We start from the raw sequence: 19,613 nt of genomic DNA, 5'->3' as shown, positions 1-19,613 counted from the left end.
GTTGTACAAATTTTTTACGAAGCGTATTTCAATGTTTTACCAAAAAAGTTGAAAACAGTCGAAAACCAATGATCCTACGGCACTATTATAAATGAACACACTGAATAGAACTATTAAGTAGCTTACATTAAAGGACAAATGAAATTCGGCATTTATTAGTGTCTATGAATTCTAATACTCCTAATTCTTAATATCATGGATTTTAAAAAATAAGTAGTAAATTCCAAAAGGGTTAAAATAATTAATCGAAATAATTACCTATTCGTACTTTCCCTTATTTTCTCATAATGCTGAATATAAATTAAGATTTGTGTCATGAAAACGAAAGACTTGAGAAATAAATAAAATGTGGAGAAATAAATTCAGAAATATTTATTACAGTTCAACTATATTGAATACAGTTTGAATACATTATTTTTGTCAAACACACTAAGAATTTCAATGACATTGAACAACTCCTTTTAATCATAAGATTGGATAATCTTCGTATCTTGGAAAGATGGGCTCATCAAAAGGGGGATGATGTGGAATTGGGGGAAGATGCGGGCGGTGTGGTGGACCGGGTGGGTGGTGCGGTGGAACGGGACGGTGGTGTGGTGGGCCGGGTGGGTGGTGCGGAGGAACGGGTGGGTGGTGCGGTGGAACGGGACGATGGTGCGGTGGAACGGGACGGTGGTGTGGTGGACCGGGTGGGTGGTGCGGTGGACCGGGTGGGTGGTGCGGTGGAACGGGTGGGTGGTGCGGTGGACCGGGTGGGCGGTGTGGTGGACCGGGTGGGCGGTGTGGTGGACCGGGTGGGCGGTGCGGTGGACCGGGTGGATGGTGCGGTGGTACGGGTGGATGGTGTGGTGGGCCGGGTGGATGGTGTGGTGGGCCGGGTGGGTGGTGTGGTGGGCCGGGTGGGTGGTGCGGTGGGCCGGGTGGGTGGTGCGGTGGGCCGGGTGGGTGGTGCGGTGGACCGGGTGGGTGGTGCGGTGGGCCGGGTGGGTGGTGCGGTGGACCGGGTGGGTGGTGCGGTGGACCGGGTGGGTGGTGCGGTGGACCGGGTGGGTGGTGTGGTGGACCGGGTGGGTGGTGTGGAGGAAGGGGTCGGTCGTGTGGTTTATGGCCTGGGCGGTGTGGAGGAAAATCCGGATTTGGTCGACGAGGTGGCCTTGGACTGACAGATGGAGTTGGTCTTGGAGGATGAGATGGTCTAGTAGGGTGAGGTGGTCTTGGAGGACGGGATGGTTCAGTAGAATCAGTTGGTCTTGAAGGATGGGATGGTTTAGTAGGATGAGGTGGTCTTGGAGGATGGGATGGTCTAGTAGGGTGAGGTGGTTTTGGAGGACGGGATGGGTCAGTAGTTGGTCTTGAAGGGTGGGTTTGTTTAGTAGGGTGAGTTGGTCTTGGAGGACGGGATGGTTCAGTAGAATCAGTTGGTCTTGAAGGATGGGATGGTCTAGTAGGGTGAGCTGGTTTTGGAGGACGGGATGGTTCAGTAGTTGGTCTTGAAGGGTGGGTTTGTTTAGTAGGGTGAGTTGGTCGGAATGGTTCATCAGTAGAAAGAGTTCGTTGTGACGGACGGGGTGATGCAGCAGTACTGTGTTCGCCAGATTCAGTTGGTCGTGAAGGACGAGATGTCACCGTAGAACGGGCTGTCGAAGAATGTGGTGGTCTTGAATGGTGATGTTTACATTCTGCATGCTCTCTGGGCCAATCGCATACTCTTAAATCCGTATTATATTCCAGTCCTTCACTACATTTCATTATCTGCAGTCTGCCTGCACTGCAGGAATAGTAGGTCGAGCAGTCATCTGGATTCGGAAACAAGACAATATCCTCTCCGTCCTTAGTTGGACATTGAGGTGGGTTGGCGAAAGCAAACGTCACCAAAAGTGTGGCAAATATTGCCACAAACGTTGCTAAAATGATTATCAGAAGATTTTAATTAGTATCGTATCTAGTAATTTAATAATTGAGATCAAGTTAAAAATATCGGCAAAAGCTTTATAAAAAGTGAAAAATGTTATGACAAGATGAAAATTCTGTTTCTGTATGTCCATATCTGTGTATATGCATTTTCTTGTTTATACAAGAATATTATATTGTTATATTATTATAATAAAGAAGAAGATCTTATAAATGAGAATTAAATAATGTCGAACGTGTAAATAACAAAAATATTTTCACTAAAATTGATATATTCCATTCCACTTCTTCCGTTCAATCTTAACGTGAACAATTTTATTAGAGATTATTACAACTATCTTACCTTTCATTTTTGCTTCTGAAAGCGCACAATTTCGTCTTGTATTGTATTCCTTCTTACTATTGTTATGGCGATCAGATTTGTCTTCCTCTTTATATATTCTACATAAGTATTTTTAATAGATTATCAGCAAGCAAATACTTGTTTATCAATCATAATTATCATCATATCGTGATAAGTCTAACGAAGAAAAAATTAGCTACTACATGAGTCGTTGGGACGTAGCGTTATTAAGCGTCAATATTGTCTGCTAATCATATCGGTTTCCTTCTCAGAGAAAGTTTGAAATAGTGACTTCAGAAATTATTTAGAATCATTTCTAATTGAATTAATATCTAATTCTAATTATAACATTAATATACAAGTTTGTATATTAAAGCATAAAATACTTTATGTATTCAAAAAATATAAAAGTTAATCGATTAATTAATTAAATATAATGACAATTTTTTCTTCATTGAAAGTAATTTTCAACGCTTGAAGAAACGAACATCAAATATATCGAACGAAACATCAGCATAAATTTTGTTTCTTAAAGGAATTTAATAAAATTAATAATGTTTTTAAGAGAAACAAAGATCTTAAAATATTACTTTAAACTGAAATTACATTTTCATTTGAAGATATTTTCAAGCAGAGAATGTTCCTCATAATTCTTCTTATATAACTACTTTTATTACATTTAGATGATAAAAATTAAGAATTATTCTACATTAATTCATCAGACACAAATGAAATAACAATAAACTATTATAAAGAATAAATAGAACATAAAACTGTAACCGAATAAAAAAAAGGTACAACAAGATTTTTAAATACATTGGTAAAACTTATCAAACGATTTTTTCGTATCACTTTTATTATAAATTATAATTGTTGACAGAGAATAGAAAAAGTCCAGAAAATAGTATGGAAATCAACCTTGTATGGAAATTAATATTGAAATATATTTATTTACGTTTTTCGTTTGAGGCCTCGTTTTTTAGAAAATAAGCTTCTGAGTTGAGAATTAACTCGGATACAAATTTTCTAATTTAGTTTTCTCGAAAACGAAACAACAGATGAAAAAATTGTATTCCATATTTCCAACTTAGTTTCGCATGTAGAATAATTGCGCGCTCTTTTTCAATCGAGAATTAATCAAATACATACATACTTGATAAATTTTCAAATTCGATCTTCATAAGAATGAAGACTACCTCAGAAATGAAAATTACGTTCTTCAACGTAACTTTTGTCATTCTTGATTTTTGTTCTATTTCAAGGTATAAAATCTCCCTGACATCACTTATACCACGAATTTAGACCTATTTAGACGGTGTTCAGATACTTTAGAGTAGACTAATATGTACAGATCTCTATTTTTTCACTTCTAAACTCATTGCATTAAGTGATAGAGTTTGAATGAAAATTTGAAAAAGAAACAGAAAGTTGAATGCATTTAAAAAGTTCTTAAACTAAAGATGCTAAAGGGCTTAATGTATACAAGAGAGTTAAATTCGCATTACAGTTGTAAATAAAAGCAATTACTTTCTTTTGTGCCAAATAATGTTTATTTTAGTATATATACTAGTATACTACATATACTAGAAGTATTGTGCATGTGATTACAAAAGTGCGTGTGAACAAAAGTTAAAAATATAGACGATATATTTATCTTTCCTTATCGAAAATTATATAGAAAAATTAAAAATCTTTCGATTTATAAAATTTTTTGTATCACGTAGATTGATAGCCGATTACCTTTATCGATCTCTCATTGGGAAATCCATAATGGATAGTGTAATTTTATTTTTTGTTAATCTGAAAAGAAGTGATTCAAAAGATTGTATATGTACAACGTAGGAATATTATTGATAAGAAATAGCTTTGTAAATATAATAGTATATTATGCAATATAATATAGATCAATAAATACAATATATAAAAATATAACACATAAGCAATAAATTTATAGAAAATATTTGTTCAGATACATGAATATAATTAATATAACATGATTGTACATTAGGTACATACGAAAGCAGATTGAAAAATGTCCGGAATCGTCGTTGGGAGTTGGTTTATTTGTTATTGACATTCCGGAAATTTTTCAGCCTGCTCTTGTATTAATCTATGATTATACTATTGACTAATTCGTCGGTGATTGTACATATTTTTATTTTATGTTGAATCGATAATGTCGGAAACAATATTGTAATATCGAAAAATAAGGATAGAAATTTTTTTTCGATTATTTACAATTTATTAATATTAAACTGAATATACAGATATAAATTGGACAGAGAACGATATTTATTTAACGGAAACTAAATGCAATACTCGTATCTATATCAAATAACTTTACAGTTATTTGATCACTCTCGTCACAACGAATCTAACACACACACTCTCTCTCTCTCTCTAACAACTCTATCAATTCTCACGACTCTACTCTTCGACGACTCGAAACCTCTAACGACTCTACTCTTCGACAACTCGAAACCTCTAACGACTCTACTCTTCGACAACTCGAAACCTCTAACGACTCTACTCTTCAACGACTCAATTCGCTCTGACTCTCGCAACACACTCGCTTTTCGACTCGCATACTCTGACCTCTCGGTCGTCCGCCCTTGAAACACGAAACCGTCCTTCTGCTCTAACGTTGTTTCTTGTTTTTCTTATATCTCTGTAAGAACTAGGTGACTTTAGTCACATAGGCGCTCTTAAATGTAAACGAACCACAGAAGGACGACGTACACGGTTTTTTCTATTTTCAACCGATCTCTAATTCAAATTTATTCTACGATATTACAATATCAAGATGATACAGTTCACAAATAATTAACACGTGAAACAAAAAATATATTAGATAGGACATCCGTTGGATATATTATTTTTATATGTTATACTTTGTCTTTGGTAATATATTAATTCATATCAACAAAGAAAAAAATCTGTTATAACAGTAGGTTTCAGAAATATACATATATATTATTTTGAAAAAAATTGTATAACAAAAGTATTCAATTTAATGCCAGGATCAGAATTATGTATTTGATATGAATGATTCCCATTGAAAGCTTTGGATATGAAGTTTTGATAGAATACTTTAAAGAAATCAGTTTCTTGCAAAGAAAAAGATGGCTTTATCTTGAATAAAGCACAAACACGTGCAAAAATTTCTATATTTTATCATCTCAAATATTGTTACGTGGCCTTTTCAAGATTTGGGGCAATTTGGCCAGACTGCAGCTTTTGGAGTGTTGAAACACTCTGCTCGTGTTACAACTTTAAACAATTCAAAAAATTAACTCTACATTTAAATGAAGAAATACACAACGAGAAAAATTAACTTGAATAAAATTTATATTTAAAATTGAATTATAATATATTGAATTTGACAAACAATTTGACTTTAACAAAGATTTGCGCTTTAATGAAATTTTCTTAAACTCTGACCTCAACGTGACGGTTTTACGACTCAACGATTCTACGATTTAATGATTCTAACGATTCTCTCACTTTTTAGGTCACAGAATAGCCCATTTATCTACTCGGATTTTACATGACGATCTATGATTGTCTGTTATCCAATAATACAATTTCTTATTAACCAATGCTAATAAACATTAATTTGATTGAAGTTGTAATATTAAAGAGCAAGCGATTTATGCATTGACAATGTTCTTTCCCATGGTAACGAAAGTAAATACGAAATTTAAAAGTGATCATAGTTATTACTGATAAATAATTTTGAAACTTAATCAATAAATTTGTTAAGCAACTTTTGTTTGTTGCCTCGGTTACGCTGTTGTAAAATTAAATTCGCCGCGCTAGATTTTATCGTATTATCGTACAAGATATTCACGCTAGAGAGAGCTACAAGCCTATACCACACACAACACACTATACACAACAGTATAAACTATTTTCTAGTGTTTAACTTTACTACATAGGGATTTATATCCTTTTAATATGGTATCACATAACACACAATTGCACATAGACCCCAACAAATACGTTGTAGTAAAATGTTTACAAACTCTAGTTCAAATTAGTAAAAATGGGAGTAAAAGATCTTTGGAATATTTTGTCGCCTTTGAGCGAGAGGAAACCAATGTTTGAGCTTCAAGGAAAAACAGTAGCCATTGACATGAGTTGTTGGATTGTGGATAGTCAAACAGTAACTGATCATTCTGCACAACCAAAAATGTATCTTAGGTTTGTGAGTTTGCATTGGTTATATTTATTATTCTTTCAGATTTAAAGTTAAATACGATTGAATAATTATTACAGGAATCTCTATTTTCGTACAGCATTTCTCCTCATGCAAGGAATATTTCCAGTATTTGTATTGGAAGGGAAAGCACCTACTTTGAAACATAAGACAATTGCAAAGAGAAATGACGTTCGTTCTGGTTTTCGCGAGAAAAAAACTGCTTCTAAAGGAGGTAGAACACAGTTTAATAGAATTCTCAATGAATGCAAGGAAATGCTTCAACTTATGGGTTTGGCGTGTGTGCAAGGACATGGGGAAGCAGAAGCAATGTGTGCTTATTTAAACGAAGACGGGGTAAAATATTTGTACACATGAAAAGATGTGAATCACAGTTACCTATTGCTTTAATAATTATTTTTACAGCTTGTTGATGGATGCATAAGTCAAGACAGTGATTGCTTTTTATATGGAGCAAAAGTAGTTTACAGAAATTTTTGTACAAGTACTCAAGGAAATCGTGGGAGTTCAGGTGGTGCTGTAGACGAATATAAATTAGAAAAGATAGAAAGGTTATTAGAATTAGGGAGAAATAAAATGATAGCATTAGCTTTATTATGTGGTTGTGATTATAATGATGGACTGAATGGAGTTGGTAAAGAAGCTGCTATGAAACTTTTTAAAATTGTAAATGATAAAGATATTCTTGAACGGTAAAGTATAAATTAAAGTATGCCTAAAATGTATTTTTTATCTAACAAAAATATTATGTACAAATACTATTAACTTTTTAGAATGAAGAGTTGGAGGACCGATACTACTTTAGATTATAAAGAAGCAGAATTACTGAATCCAAATTTGTGTTCGTCTTGTGGACATAGTGGTAAACTACAAAAGCATACAAAATCAGGTTGTATAGAATGTGGAACCACTGTGAAATGCCATAACTCTTATAAGTACGTTTGTTATATAATTGTTATGCAACATATTTTATTTAGCATATTTATATTGTATTTTTTACGATATACTTTTGTAGAGAGAAAAGAGCTTTATTATTGAATGAAATTGCTTTACGAAAAAAAGCTCTTCTTATTGAAGATTTTCCAAATCAAGAATTAATAGATGAATTTCTTATTAAAAAAGCTTCAGTACCTGCAAAAATAGATATTCAGTGGAAACAACCGCAAGTGAATGAATTTATAGTAAGTTTTAACGTAAAACTTTGTAAGTTTACTTTATTTATTCTTACTATAACTCGATTTATGTTAGGATTTCATGGAACGATATTTGTCTTGGGAACCACAATATGCATTTGAGAAGATATTTCCTCTAGTGACTCGTTGGCAACTTGTACACCTTCCAGGTATTTCTGCAGACAACCGTCTAACAATGCTCGATTTATACATACCTGAAGCAATAAAGAAAGTTCGGAATATTAGGTCTGTTGCGAGTTACGAAATTATTTGGAAGACTGATCATAGTACGATAAAAAGATTAAAAGAATATATTGCATTAGATAATGTGAGTGATAATGGTGCAGATATTCCATCTGAATTGACAAGCATTGAGCCACAAAGTGCTGTACAGAAATGTTATCCAGAATTAGTTGAAGCATTTGAAAATGCAAGAAATGCGAAAACAAAGAAACGACCGAATAAAAAGAAAATACAAAACGATACAGATGCTAGTGATAAACGTAAAGCAGAAAAGAGGCGTCAGAAGAGAAATGCAAAAACAGAAAGTAATAGAAAAATTGATGAATTTATTTCCAAAAATGATCCTACGTCTTTAGAAGAATCTTTCCGAAGGATGAGTATTACGCCAATAAAATCTAAAAAATGTAAAACATTAGATGGTTTACAAGAAAGTCCGAAAAGAAGTGATAAAGTTAAACGCGGTCCTCAGTTCGAAAAAGTATTACAATTGGAGAATATCAATTCAAACTTAAATAATACATTGGATAGAATGTTTAATGAACTTTCACCGGATGATTTTATTGACGAGAACGATGATCATGATGTAAACATGTCAGAGATAATAGACAATATATGTAATCAAAGGGTCTTCAAATTTAATGTTTCGGAAAATGTGCAAACACCTAAAGATGAAAATAATTTATGTGAAAAAGACACTGAAGATGTGAAAACAGTTGATGATGTAGTTAATTTTGAAACGAACTCTGATCAAAGTTTCAGAAATGATGTAATTCATAATCAATCAGTTGATGAATTTGCTGATATAGATGAATCCTATATTCCTCTTAATCACAGAATAAATTGCGAGAAACCGAAAAAAAGGCTTCAAAGAACTTCTACGCTAATAAACGATAGATTTAGTCTTGGATTTGATGATCTTATGAATGATACCGATCCGGAAACCCAATTTCTCACGTAGCATTTAATATGAGGTGCGTTTCTTTACGTAATTGAGTATGCAATTGGTTACTAAAACAAGATACCAGAACAAGTACAAAATACCATTCATTGCCTTCATATTGTGGTATCTAGAATTTATTGTAGTATCTACGCCCATACACAATATGTTTTATATAATTTTAAAAGATCTCTCGTATTTCTAAGTAACTAAGTCGTTATTATTTTAAATCTTATATTTTCTTATAAATTCGATTTAAATTACTATATAAAATACCACTATAATTTTTCAACGTTGAAAATCTTCATATTTATGTAAGTAATAAAATTATAAACTAAATTTAAGGAACGTAGCGAAATATTACCGCGAAGGTAAGAAATTTTTTATCAATAATTGCTTGGATTGTGTTAATAACGAAGATTGATTTATGTATCCAATTTTATGTATTACTGTATGAACTATGTTTTAATCGCATATTTTTAAAATATGCTTTTAAGATGTTTAAATCGTATTTGTACAAATGCAAAATAATTGTTTGATACATTGAATGTTGTAAATAGATTATACATTTTTAAATACATCTTGTGATATCGTCTTTTTAATTGAACATCTTGTAATATTATATATGCATATTTTATTGCATTTTCTAAACACTGTAATTATGTAATAATGAAATAAAGGACTGATATATTACTTGTTAAAATAAAAATAATCTGTATAAATTACCACAATACTAAATATCAATGACGTACATGTAAGATTATTTAGACACAGGCGTTTATCAGTCTGTATTAGCCTGGCTGTTGCATTCATTTGACATCTGTAATTATAAAAACCAATTATAATCGATGACAAATTAAATAATACCGAAGCACTTAAACAAAACGATGTAAATTAAATAAAAACAGTTGATCTGTTAAAACATATGCGATTATATACACGTCTTGCACGTTCTCCAGCATTTCATGTGCTGCGTCCAATTTAATAATGTCATATATACACTGTAGTTACAATAAAAATATTATTAACAAACTTATATATAATAGGTAGTAAAAATAAATAATATATTGTTATGTACATCGCATAGTTGAAACGTAGATAATGACTATTCTCTAGTTTATACATAAAGATATGTATATATATATGACGTATGATGAGAAATACAGGAGTTCCTGTCAAGCCATGCGTACCGTTGTTCAGCACAAAATAGACCCATCTGACAACGACCAGCAAACCGTAGTAAATGCTAATAAACTCGTCTTATACAACGAAATAGGTTCAAGGTTTCCTGTTGTGTCGTCAATTTATATTCACATCAATCCGCGAGTAGATGCGCTACAAGTTTTTACATATTAGATTCAACTTTTGTGTAGCTACATACATACATATAAAAACTTCCTGATATTTACATGGTATTCAAAAAAGAGGGGATGATATTTATAAGGCACTATGTTTCTAGACATTAGAACAATGAGAAGCCTTTCGGTACAAAAATGTCGTTTGGAGCTTACTTTTTAAGTTGCAAATAATTTAATTTCATTTCCGACGAAAGTATCTTCATGCGATACTACAGTTCAAGAGGATACTCAAGTGGTTTATTCGCTAATAAAAGAAATCTCTGCTGAAGGGATCATCGAGGGATTATTCACACTACTCAAGTTTAAATTAGGTGAAAATCGTCAACATCTATATTGTCAGCTTCAAACTATTACCCTTTAGCACTTAATGGAGTGTCCTCTTCATTGCGTAAAACACTGCTGTGGTACCCCGTTTCAAGTGGGCTTTAGCATCCACGTTGCTTCCTATTTATATCGTCTTTAATCCCCCAAATACTGTCTTTGTATGGTATTCTTAACTTTGGGGAATAGTAAACTGTTGCACGGCGCGGGATCCGGAAGGTAGGGCGCGTAATCAAGAATTGTGATATTAAAACGTGCAAGAAACTGGCAAACAGTTAGCGATGTGTGGCAGCGGTGCGTTGTCATGACGGAGAACATTTATGACATCGGCGAATAACAAGGGCGTACTAAAATTGTCACTGTGTACAAGGTCCAGAAACCGGTACACGAAAAGATACGGCTATAAGTTCTTATCGTTACTTAGACGTTCCAGTTGAAGAAACAGTCGCAGCATTTGCTATATGAGTCTTTTCTACACCGTACAGAACTTGTATATATATATATATATTCATTTTCGGTTCTATTGACACATTTACAATTAGGTAATAACCAATGTAATCGAATTGCTATATGTAATCGTCTCATTAAATTTATACAAATGACAATTATTGAAGTATTTGTTAATTTTTATGCTTTTTTATTGCCTATAATTTCTACATTAGCAATCTACATTATATTCTTTACATTATTGTGTTTTAAAATTTTCATATTCAACATGCTGTACTATTCGAAGAAATTATGGTTGCATATTATTCAGGTTGGTGTCACTGGATTGATACTGTTGGTAACCGGGTGCTTTCTTCCGGGATACCGGTTGTTGGTGGTTTGGTTGTGGGACTATGTGTTGAATGTGGTGGTCTCGAAGGGCGGTGTTTGCAGCTTGCATTTTTCTTTGGCCAATCGCATACTCTTAATTCTGGGTTAAATTCAAGTCCTTCGTTGCATTGCATTAACACCGGTGTCTCTCTAATGCAGGAGTAATAGGTTGAGCAGTCGTCTGGATTTGGAAACAGAGCAACATCTTCTTCTTCCTCATTGGGACATTCAGGTGGTGGAGTAGCGGAAACGAACGCCACCAAAAGTGTGGCAAGTGTAACCACAAATATTGCTAAAATAATTATGGAACACTTCTAATTAGTATCGTATGCAGTAACTTATTACATTAAGATTAGGTGAAAAATATCGGCGAGGAATAGATATTTGGTAACAAGTCCAAATTTATTCTTTGTCCAATCAATCTTAACGCGAACTAAATTAGAATAAAACCAAAACTATCTTGCCTTTCATTTTTTCTTTGCAGAGTTCTGTGTTCTAGTATCTTCCACACTGTTGTCGTTGTGACGATCAGGCCTGTCTTTCGATTTATATATCCGTCAGTTATACATTTTTTATGAAAGACTATGAAAAAACAAGTATATAATTGATTCTTAATCTTAACGTGTCGTGATAACACTATAGTCAAAAATTGGAGCGTAACATGCAGCTATTAGTTGTCAATGTCGTTTCTAATCATATCGTTCTCTGTTTAGAGAAATATCTAGATAATATTTACACTTCTAATTGAGGTAATATGTAATTGTAAGGTAACATTAATGTATTAGTTTGTATACCGAAGCGCAAAATGCTGTACGTATTAAATTTTTACCTTTTACAGTTCAATGTTCAAAGTTGTTGATCGCCGTTACGCTTTTCTTAATCTAAAGATACAAAAATTTTCAACAGTTGGAGCAACAAACGTCAAATATGTTGTAAATAGATTATACATTTTTAAATACATCTTGTGATATCGTCTTTTTAATTGAATATCTTGTAATATTATATATGCATATTTTATTGCATTTTCTAAACACTGTAATTATGTAATAATGAAATAAAGGACTGATATATTACGTGTTAAAATAACAATAATCTGCATAAATTACCACTATACTAAATATCAAAGGCGTACATGTAAAATTATTTACACACAGGCGTTTATCAGTCTGTATTGGCCTGGCTGTTGCATTCATTTCATATCTATAATTAGAGAGACCAATTATAATTAATGACAAATTAAATAATACCGAAGCACTTAAACAAAACGATGTAAATTAAATAAAAACAGTTAATCCGTTAAAACATATGCGATTATATACACGTTCTCCAGCATTTAATGTGCTGCGTCCAATTTAATAATGTCATATATACACTGTAGTTACAATAAAAATATTATTAACAAATTTATATATAATAAGTAGTAAAAATAAATAGTATTTTGTTATGTACATCGCATAATTGAAACGTAGATAATGACTATTCTCTAGTTTATACATAAAGATATGTATATATAGTATATGACGTATGATGAGAAATACAGGAGTTCGTGTCAAGCCATGCGTACCGTTGTTGAACACAAAATAGACCCATTTGACAACAACTAGCAAACAGTTGTAAAGGACAATAAACTCGTCCCATGCAACGAAATAGATTCAAGTTTTCGTGTTGTGTAGTCAAATTTATATTCACATCAATTAGCGAGTAGATGCGCTACACGTTTTTACATATTAAGATTCAACTTCTGTGTAGATACATACATACATATAAAAACTTCATGATATTTACGTGGTTTTCAAAAAAAGAGGGGATGACATTTATAAGGCACTATGTTTCTAGACATTAGAATAATGAGAAACCTTTCGGTACAGAAATGTCGTTTGGAGCTTATTTTTAAGTTGCAGATAATTTCATTTCATTTCCGGCGAAAGTATCTTCATGCGATACTATAGTTTAAGAGGATACTTAAGTGGTTTATTCACTAATAAAAGAAATCTCTACTTAGGAAATCATTGAAGGATTATTCACATTATTCAAATTTAATTATGTGATTGGTGGTTACATGTTAATCTAATTGTGTACACTGTATTAGAAGTAGCATTGAAAAAGTATTGGAAAAGTATGAGGTGTGGAAAGAAGATTCGTGGAAAGAATTAATAAAAATTATTTGTTTGAAACTTCGTCAAAATCTGTACTCTCACTGTTCGAGATTTTGGGTGATACTCAGTTTATGACACGGACAACGCTTCTGCTTTTTTTGGAAAGTTGGAGGTTCTCGCCTCGCAAGTTGCAATGTTTGCAAAACCGACATTGTCAAGTGGCTGTTTTTTTTTATTATTATTTAATTTGTACTTTACAATTTGTCCAGCTGGACATTTGGTAAATTTTTCTAACTTAATTGCTAAATAACGTGTGGATGGCTACTCCCAGCGGGATACCATTTTCGAGTAGAGACTACGTGACAGCCTAAGTGCTCATCGGGTCCGCTCTAAAGTGAACCACGTGTCCTAAACCTCAACATCCGATGACAACGGAACACTAAACCAGGACGTTACGCTACGCACCCTCGAGCATGTACGTACAAAATGCACTACATTAGAGACACCGACGACAGTTCGATTGTTACAGAATTGGATAGAATAGATTCCTGCTTCACAGGAAACATTAACAAAAACAGATCTCCTAGACGGACAGTTAGAATGTAAGCTCGGCAGCCATCAAGCACGAGACTCATCACGTACTGGCCTAAATTTAACACCGTTACGTATAGTTCATATTCTTTCATGTATACTAAACAATTCAAATAAACTACTAAACACAAGCTTAATAGACATCTTTAATCTACATCCACCTTGGGAATTCATAGCGTTCAAGGGTCGCGACATCAACCAACCAGTTGCAACCTGACTGATCGCCACCTAGTTGGTAATTCACAACAGTCACCTTCACAGTGCTAACCGCCAGCACTTAATCAAGTATCCTCTCCATTGCGTAAAACAGTGCTGCGGTTCCTCGTTTCAAGTGGACTTTAGCATCCGCATTGCTTCCTATTTGTATCGTTTTTAATGCCTAAAATACTGTCCTTGTATGATATTTTTAACCTTGGGGAATAGTAAACTGTTGCACGGAGCGGGATCCGGAAGGTAGGGCGAGTAATCAAGGATTGTAATATTAAAACGTGCAAGAAACTGGCAAACAGCGAGCGATGTGTGGCGGTGGTGCGTTGTCATGATGAAGAGCATTTATAACATCGGCTAATAACAAGCCCGTACTAAAATTGTCACTGCGTACGAGGTCCAGAAACTGGTCTATAAGAAGGTCCGCGAGTCGTATAGTTATGAAATTTGAACTGCCTGACGATTATTGATGATAGCTACGGCTATAACTTACATGTTCTTATCGTTACTTAGACGTTCCAATCGAAGAAATAGTCACAGCGTTGGCTATATGAGTCTTTTTGCTACACCGTATAGAAATTGCATATCAACATAATCAGTCCATTTTCGGTTCTATTGACATTTTTATAATTACGTAATAAGTAATGTAATCAAATTGCTATATGTAATTGTCACATTAAATTTAATCAAATTAGAATTAATGAAATATTGGTTAATTAGTATGCTTTTTTATTGCCTGTAATTGCCACATTATCAATCTACATTATATGGTTTACATTATTGTGTTTAAAAATTTTCATATTCAACATGCTGTACTATTCGAAGAAATTATGATTGCATATTTTTCAGGTCGGTGTCATTCTGGACATGTACTGTTACTTCCTCTGGTGCCACGTCAGGGGAAGCAGTAACAGTTGCTGCTGATGGTGCAGGACTATCTGCCGGACTTGATGGCTTTGAAACGAGACGTTTACAGCGGACAGTTTGCTTAGGCCAATCACATACTCTTAATTTCGGGTTAAATTCAAGTCCTTCGTTGCATTGCATCAACAATGGTTCACCTCTATCGCAGAGATAGAAGGTTGAGCAGTCGTCTGGATTCGGAAGGAAGATATCGTGTTGTCCGCTTCCACATTCAGGTGGTGGAACAGTTGAAGCAAACGCCACCAAAAGAGCGGTAAGTGCAACCACAAATATTGCTAAAATAATTATGGAACACTTTTAATTAGTATCGTATGCAGTAACTTATTACATTACGATTAGGTCAAAAATATCGACGAGGAAAAGACATCTGGTAACGAATCCAAATTTACTCCTTGTCCAATCATTCTTAACGTGAACTAAATTAGAATAAAACCAAAACTATCTTACCTTTCATTTTTTCTTTGAAGAGTTCTGTGTTCTAGTATCTTCCACACTGTTGTCGATGTGACGATCAGGCCTGCCTTTCTCCTTATATATCCGTCAGTTATACATTTTTTATGATAGACTATCAAAAAGCAAGTATATAATTGGTTATTAATATTAACGTGTCGTGATAACACTACAATCAAAAATTGAAAATTGTAGCAGCGGCCGTAACATACAGTCATTAGTTGTCAATGTAGTTTCTAATCATACGGTTCTCTTGTCAGAAAAAGACCGATATTTACACTTCTAATTGAGCTAATATGTAATTCTAATGTAACATTAATGTATTAGTTCGTATGTCGAAGCGCAAAATGCTTTACGTATTAAATTTTTACTTTTTACATTTTAATGTTCAAAGTCGTCGACCGGCGTTACACGTTTCTTAATCTAAAGATACGAGTATAATATAACCAAGGAATTGTCCTTCATTAAAAGTAATTTTTAACACTTGGAGAAACAAATGTCAAGTGTATCGAATAAAATATCAATAGATATTTCGTTTTTAAAGGAATGTTAATTAATAAAGTTGATAATGTTTCCGAGAAAAATAAAGATATCAAGATATTAGTTTGCACTAAAATTTTATTAAATTTTCGCTTAAAGCAGAGAATCTTTTGTGTAATCATTTTTACATAATTATTTCTATTGCATTTAATTGTTCAAAATTGGAAGGTATCATATGTTACTATTTTAGAATTAGATAGAATAACACGCTTATGCAAACACTAAACTATTATAAATGATAAATGAAACATAAAGGTACAACAAAATAAAGAAAAGATGTAAGACGATTTACAAATGAGAAGTAGCAAAACTTATCAAACGATTTTTTCGTTTGACATTTGTAGCATAAATTGTGGTTGCTGTCAGGGAATAGAAAAAGTCTATAAATTAGACTAGTTTGGGTATCAAATCAAATCAACGTTAGTGAATATGTTCATATTCTTGTTTTCATCTATGCACTCGTTTTGGGGATCATAAGTTTGGAACATGTGAGTTTAGAGTTAATTTGACATACGCTACGAATTTTCAAATTCAATTTTTTAAAAAATGGGACAACAGGCGAAAGACATTTAATGAAAGATCCTTTTTCTTTCATTTTCTTCCTGAGATCTGATATATGTTCATTCCTTCGTCTTATAATTTGCTCATATATAGTTTGTTAGCATAAAGATAATGATAAGATGCCCTACACGTTTTGACATATTAAGATTCAACTTTTTTGTAGATACATACCTACTTATAAGAACTTCATGATATTTACATGGTGTTCAAGAAAAAAGGGGAGGATATTTATAAGGCACTATGTTTCTAGACATTACAACAATGAGAAACCTTTGGGTACAGAAATGTGGTTCGAAGTTTACTTTTTAAGTTGCAAATAATTTCATTTTATTGCCAGCGAGAGTATCTATATACGATACTCTAGTTCAAGAGGATGCTCAAGTGGTTTATTCGTTAATAAAAGAAATCTCTGCTGAAGGAATAATCGAGGGATTATTCACACTACCCAAGTTTAATCAGGTGATTGGAGGTTACATGTTAATCTAATTGTGCAAACTACATTAGAAGTAGTATCGAAAAGGTATTGGAAATGTACGAGGTGTGGAAAGAAAGTTCGTGGAAACTAATAAAAATGATTTGTTGGAAACTTCGACAACATCTATATTGTCAGCTTCAAAGTATTAGCCTTTGGTACTTAATGGAGTGCCCTCTCCATTGCGTAAAACAGTGTTGCGGTTCCCCGTTTCAAGTGGGCTTTAGCATCCACGTTTCTTCCTATTTGTATCGTTTTTAATTCCCAAAATACTAACCTAACCCCTGTATGGTATTCTTAACTTTGGGGAATAGTAAACTGTTGCATGGCGCGGAAGGTAGGGCGGGTAATCAAGGATTGTAACATTAAAACGTGCAAGAACTGGCAAACAACGAGCGATGTGTGACAGCGGTGCGTTGTCATGACGGAGAACATTTATGATATCGGCTAATAACAAGGACCTACTAAAATTGTCACTGCGTACGAGGTCCAGAAATTGATCCAAAAGAAGATCCGCGAGTCGTATAGCTAAGAAATTTGAACTGACTGACGATTACTGACGATAGATACGGCTATAACTCACATGTTCTTATCGTTACTTAGACGTTTCAATGGAAGAAATAGTCGCAGCGTTGGCTATATGAGTCTTTTCTACACCGTATAGAACTTGTATATACAGGGTGGTTGGTAACTGCTGGTACAAGCGGAAAGGGGGTGAATCTACGCGAAAAAAGAAGTCGAAAATATAGAATAAAAATTTTTCGTTTGAGGCTTTGTTTTCGAGAAAATAGACTTTGAATTTTCGCTCGGTACGCGTGCGGTACGTTACAACGGATCTCACTGTAGATCGTTGTCTCGATGGAAAAAATTAAAAAAAAAGAAAAGAAATTAAAAACAAATTTTTACCAACCATCTTGTATATATATATATATATATATATATATATATATATATATATATATATATATATCATCAGTTCATTTTCGGTTCTACTGACACATTTACAATTACGTAATAAGCAATGCAATCGAATTGCCAAATGTAATTGTCACATTAAATTTATACAAAAGACAATTAATGAAGTATTTGTTAATTTTTATGCTTTTTTATTGTCTATAATTGCCTCATTATCAATCTACATTATATTGTTTACATTTCTGTGTATTAATATATTCATATTCAACATGCTATTCTGTTCGAACAAATTATGGTTGCATATTATTCCGGTCGGTGTCACTCTGGATCTATACTGTTATTTATGCTGGCATGCGGCCGATATCAACATGTTTTGCTGATTTGGATGTGGAGGCTTGTGGTGGATGTGATTGATGTGGTGGTCGTACAGGCCGACGTTTACAGGTTACATTTTTCTTTGGCCAGTCGCATATTCTTAATACCGGGTTATATTCAAGTCCTTGGTGGCATTGCATCAACAACGGTTGGTCTCTAATGCAGGTATAATAGCTTGTGCAGTCGTCTGGATTCGGAAACAGAGCAACATCTTCTTCGCTTTCATCGGGACATTCAGGTGGTGGAGTAGCGGAAACGAACGCCACCAAAAGAGCGGTAAGTGCAACCACAAATATTGCTAAAATAATTATGAAACACTTTTAATTAGTATCGTATGCAGTAACTTATTACATTAAGATTAGGTCAAGAATATCGACGAGGAAAAGATATTTGGTAACGCATCCAAATTTACTCTTTGTCCAATCAATCTTAACGTGAACTAAATTGAACTAAAACCAAAACTATCTTACCCTTCATTTTTTCTTTGAAGAGTTCTGTGTTCTAGTATCTTCCACACTGTTGTCAATGTGACGATCAGGCCTGCCTTTCTCCTTATATATCCGTCAGTTATACATTTTTTATGATAGACTATCAAAAAGCAAGTATATAATTGGTTATTAATATTAACGTGTCGTGATAACACTACAATCAAAAATTGGAAATTGTAGGAGCGGCCGTAACATACAGTCATTAGTTGTCAATGTAGTTTCTAATCATACGGTTCTCTTGTCAGAGAAAGATCAACATAATATTTACACTTCTAATTGAGCTAATATGTAATTCTAATGTAACATTATTGTATTAGTTTGTATACCGAAGCGCAAAATGCTTTATGTATTAAATTTTTACTTTTTACATTTTAATGTTCAAAGTCGTCGACCGGCGTTACACTTTTCTGAATCTAAAGATACTATTATGATACAACGAAGGAATCGTTCTTCATTGAAAGTAGTTCTCGACACTTGGAGAAACAAACGTCAAATATATCGAAGAAAACACCAATAAATATTCCGTTTTTGAAGGTATGTTAAATAAAAATCTCAAGATATTACTTTGAGCTAATATTTTATCAAATTTTTGCCTAAAGCAGAGAATCTTTTTCGTAATCATTTTTACATAATTATTTCTATTGCCTTTAATTGTCCAAAATTGGAAGGTATCT

General features: G+C 33.6%; 5 protein-coding genes across 6 annotated transcripts; 1 reads left to right on the top strand and 4 right to left on the bottom strand.

Moving 5' to 3' along the window:
* Nucleotides 1–357: 357 nt before the first annotated feature.
* Nucleotides 358–2,374, bottom strand: LOC117208589 (basic proline-rich protein-like). Its single transcript, XM_033449818.1, has 2 exons — nt 2,255–2,374; nt 358–1,904 (listed from the first exon to the last, which is right to left on the bottom strand). Exons 1-2 carry the CDS (start codon nt 2,259–2,261, stop codon nt 466–468), a joined length of 1,446 nt encoding a protein of 481 aa, XP_033305709.1. The 5' UTR covers nt 2,262–2,374; the 3' UTR covers nt 358–465.
* Nucleotides 2,375–6,219: 3,845 nt separating this feature from the next.
* Nucleotides 6,220–9,438, top strand: LOC117208558 (flap endonuclease GEN). Of its 2 annotated transcripts, none has more exons than XM_033449778.1 (6): nt 6,220–6,457; nt 6,533–6,809; nt 6,879–7,165; nt 7,247–7,408; nt 7,489–7,654; nt 7,722–9,436. In XM_033449778.1, the coding sequence occupies exons 1-6, from the start codon at nt 6,300–6,302 to the stop codon at nt 8,844–8,846; spliced, it is 2,175 nt and encodes a 724-aa protein (XP_033305669.1). In that variant the 5' UTR covers nt 6,220–6,299; the 3' UTR covers nt 8,847–9,436. The 2 variants fall into 2 exon arrangements, with proteins under 2 accessions (XP_033305669.1, XP_033305670.1); XM_033449779.1 differs by having other exon boundaries at nt 6,316–6,457; nt 6,553–6,809; nt 7,722–9,438.
* Nucleotides 9,439–11,197: 1,759 nt separating this feature from the next.
* Nucleotides 11,198–11,848, bottom strand: LOC117208585 (peritrophin-1-like). The gene is made up of 2 exons (XM_033449815.1): nt 11,785–11,848; nt 11,198–11,612 (listed from the first exon to the last, which is right to left on the bottom strand). Exons 1-2 carry the CDS (start codon nt 11,789–11,791, stop codon nt 11,269–11,271), a joined length of 351 nt encoding a protein of 116 aa, XP_033305706.1. The 5' UTR covers nt 11,792–11,848; the 3' UTR covers nt 11,198–11,268.
* Nucleotides 11,849–14,911: 3,063 nt separating this feature from the next.
* Nucleotides 14,912–15,743, bottom strand: LOC117208584 (peritrophin-1-like). Its single transcript, XM_033449814.1, has 2 exons — nt 15,586–15,743; nt 14,912–15,413 (listed from the first exon to the last, which is right to left on the bottom strand). The coding sequence occupies exons 1-2, from the start codon at nt 15,590–15,592 to the stop codon at nt 15,043–15,045; spliced, it is 378 nt and encodes a 125-aa protein (XP_033305705.1). The 5' UTR covers nt 15,593–15,743; the 3' UTR covers nt 14,912–15,042.
* A 2,593-nt stretch (nt 15,744–18,336) lies between these two features.
* Nucleotides 18,337–19,026, bottom strand: LOC117208590 (peritrophin-1-like). The gene is made up of 2 exons (XM_033449820.1): nt 18,922–19,026; nt 18,337–18,749 (listed from the first exon to the last, which is right to left on the bottom strand). Exons 1-2 carry the CDS (start codon nt 18,926–18,928, stop codon nt 18,418–18,420), a joined length of 339 nt encoding a protein of 112 aa, XP_033305711.1. The 5' UTR covers nt 18,929–19,026; the 3' UTR covers nt 18,337–18,417.
* Nucleotides 19,027–19,613: the final 587 nt, after the last annotated feature.

This window comes from Bombus bifarius, unplaced genomic scaffold (assembly GCF_011952205.1).
Source record: "Bombus bifarius isolate JDL3187 unplaced genomic scaffold, Bbif_JDL3187 scf7180000008140, whole genome shotgun sequence".
Taxonomy (NCBI): domain Eukaryota; kingdom Metazoa; phylum Arthropoda; class Insecta; order Hymenoptera; family Apidae; genus Bombus; species Bombus bifarius.
Note: the sequence above shows the minus strand (reverse complement) of the source record. Positions and strands in the feature narration are given on the sequence as shown.

What these genes read in the sequence shown, in the direction of transcription:
- LOC117208558 (XM_033449778.1), top strand. Translation starts at nt 6,300, where the DNA reads ATGGGAGTAAAAGATCTTTGGAATATTTTGTCGCCTTTGAGCGAGAGG. An exon ending in CAACCAAAAATGTATCTTAG is followed by an intron (nt 6,458 to 6,532) that starts GTTTGTGAGTTT and finishes TAATTATTACAG; the next exon opens with GAATCTCTATTTTCGTACAG. An exon ending in AAATGCCATAACTCTTATAA is followed by an intron (nt 7,409 to 7,488) that starts GTACGTTTGTTA and finishes ATACTTTTGTAG; the next exon opens with AGAGAAAAGAGCTTTATTAT.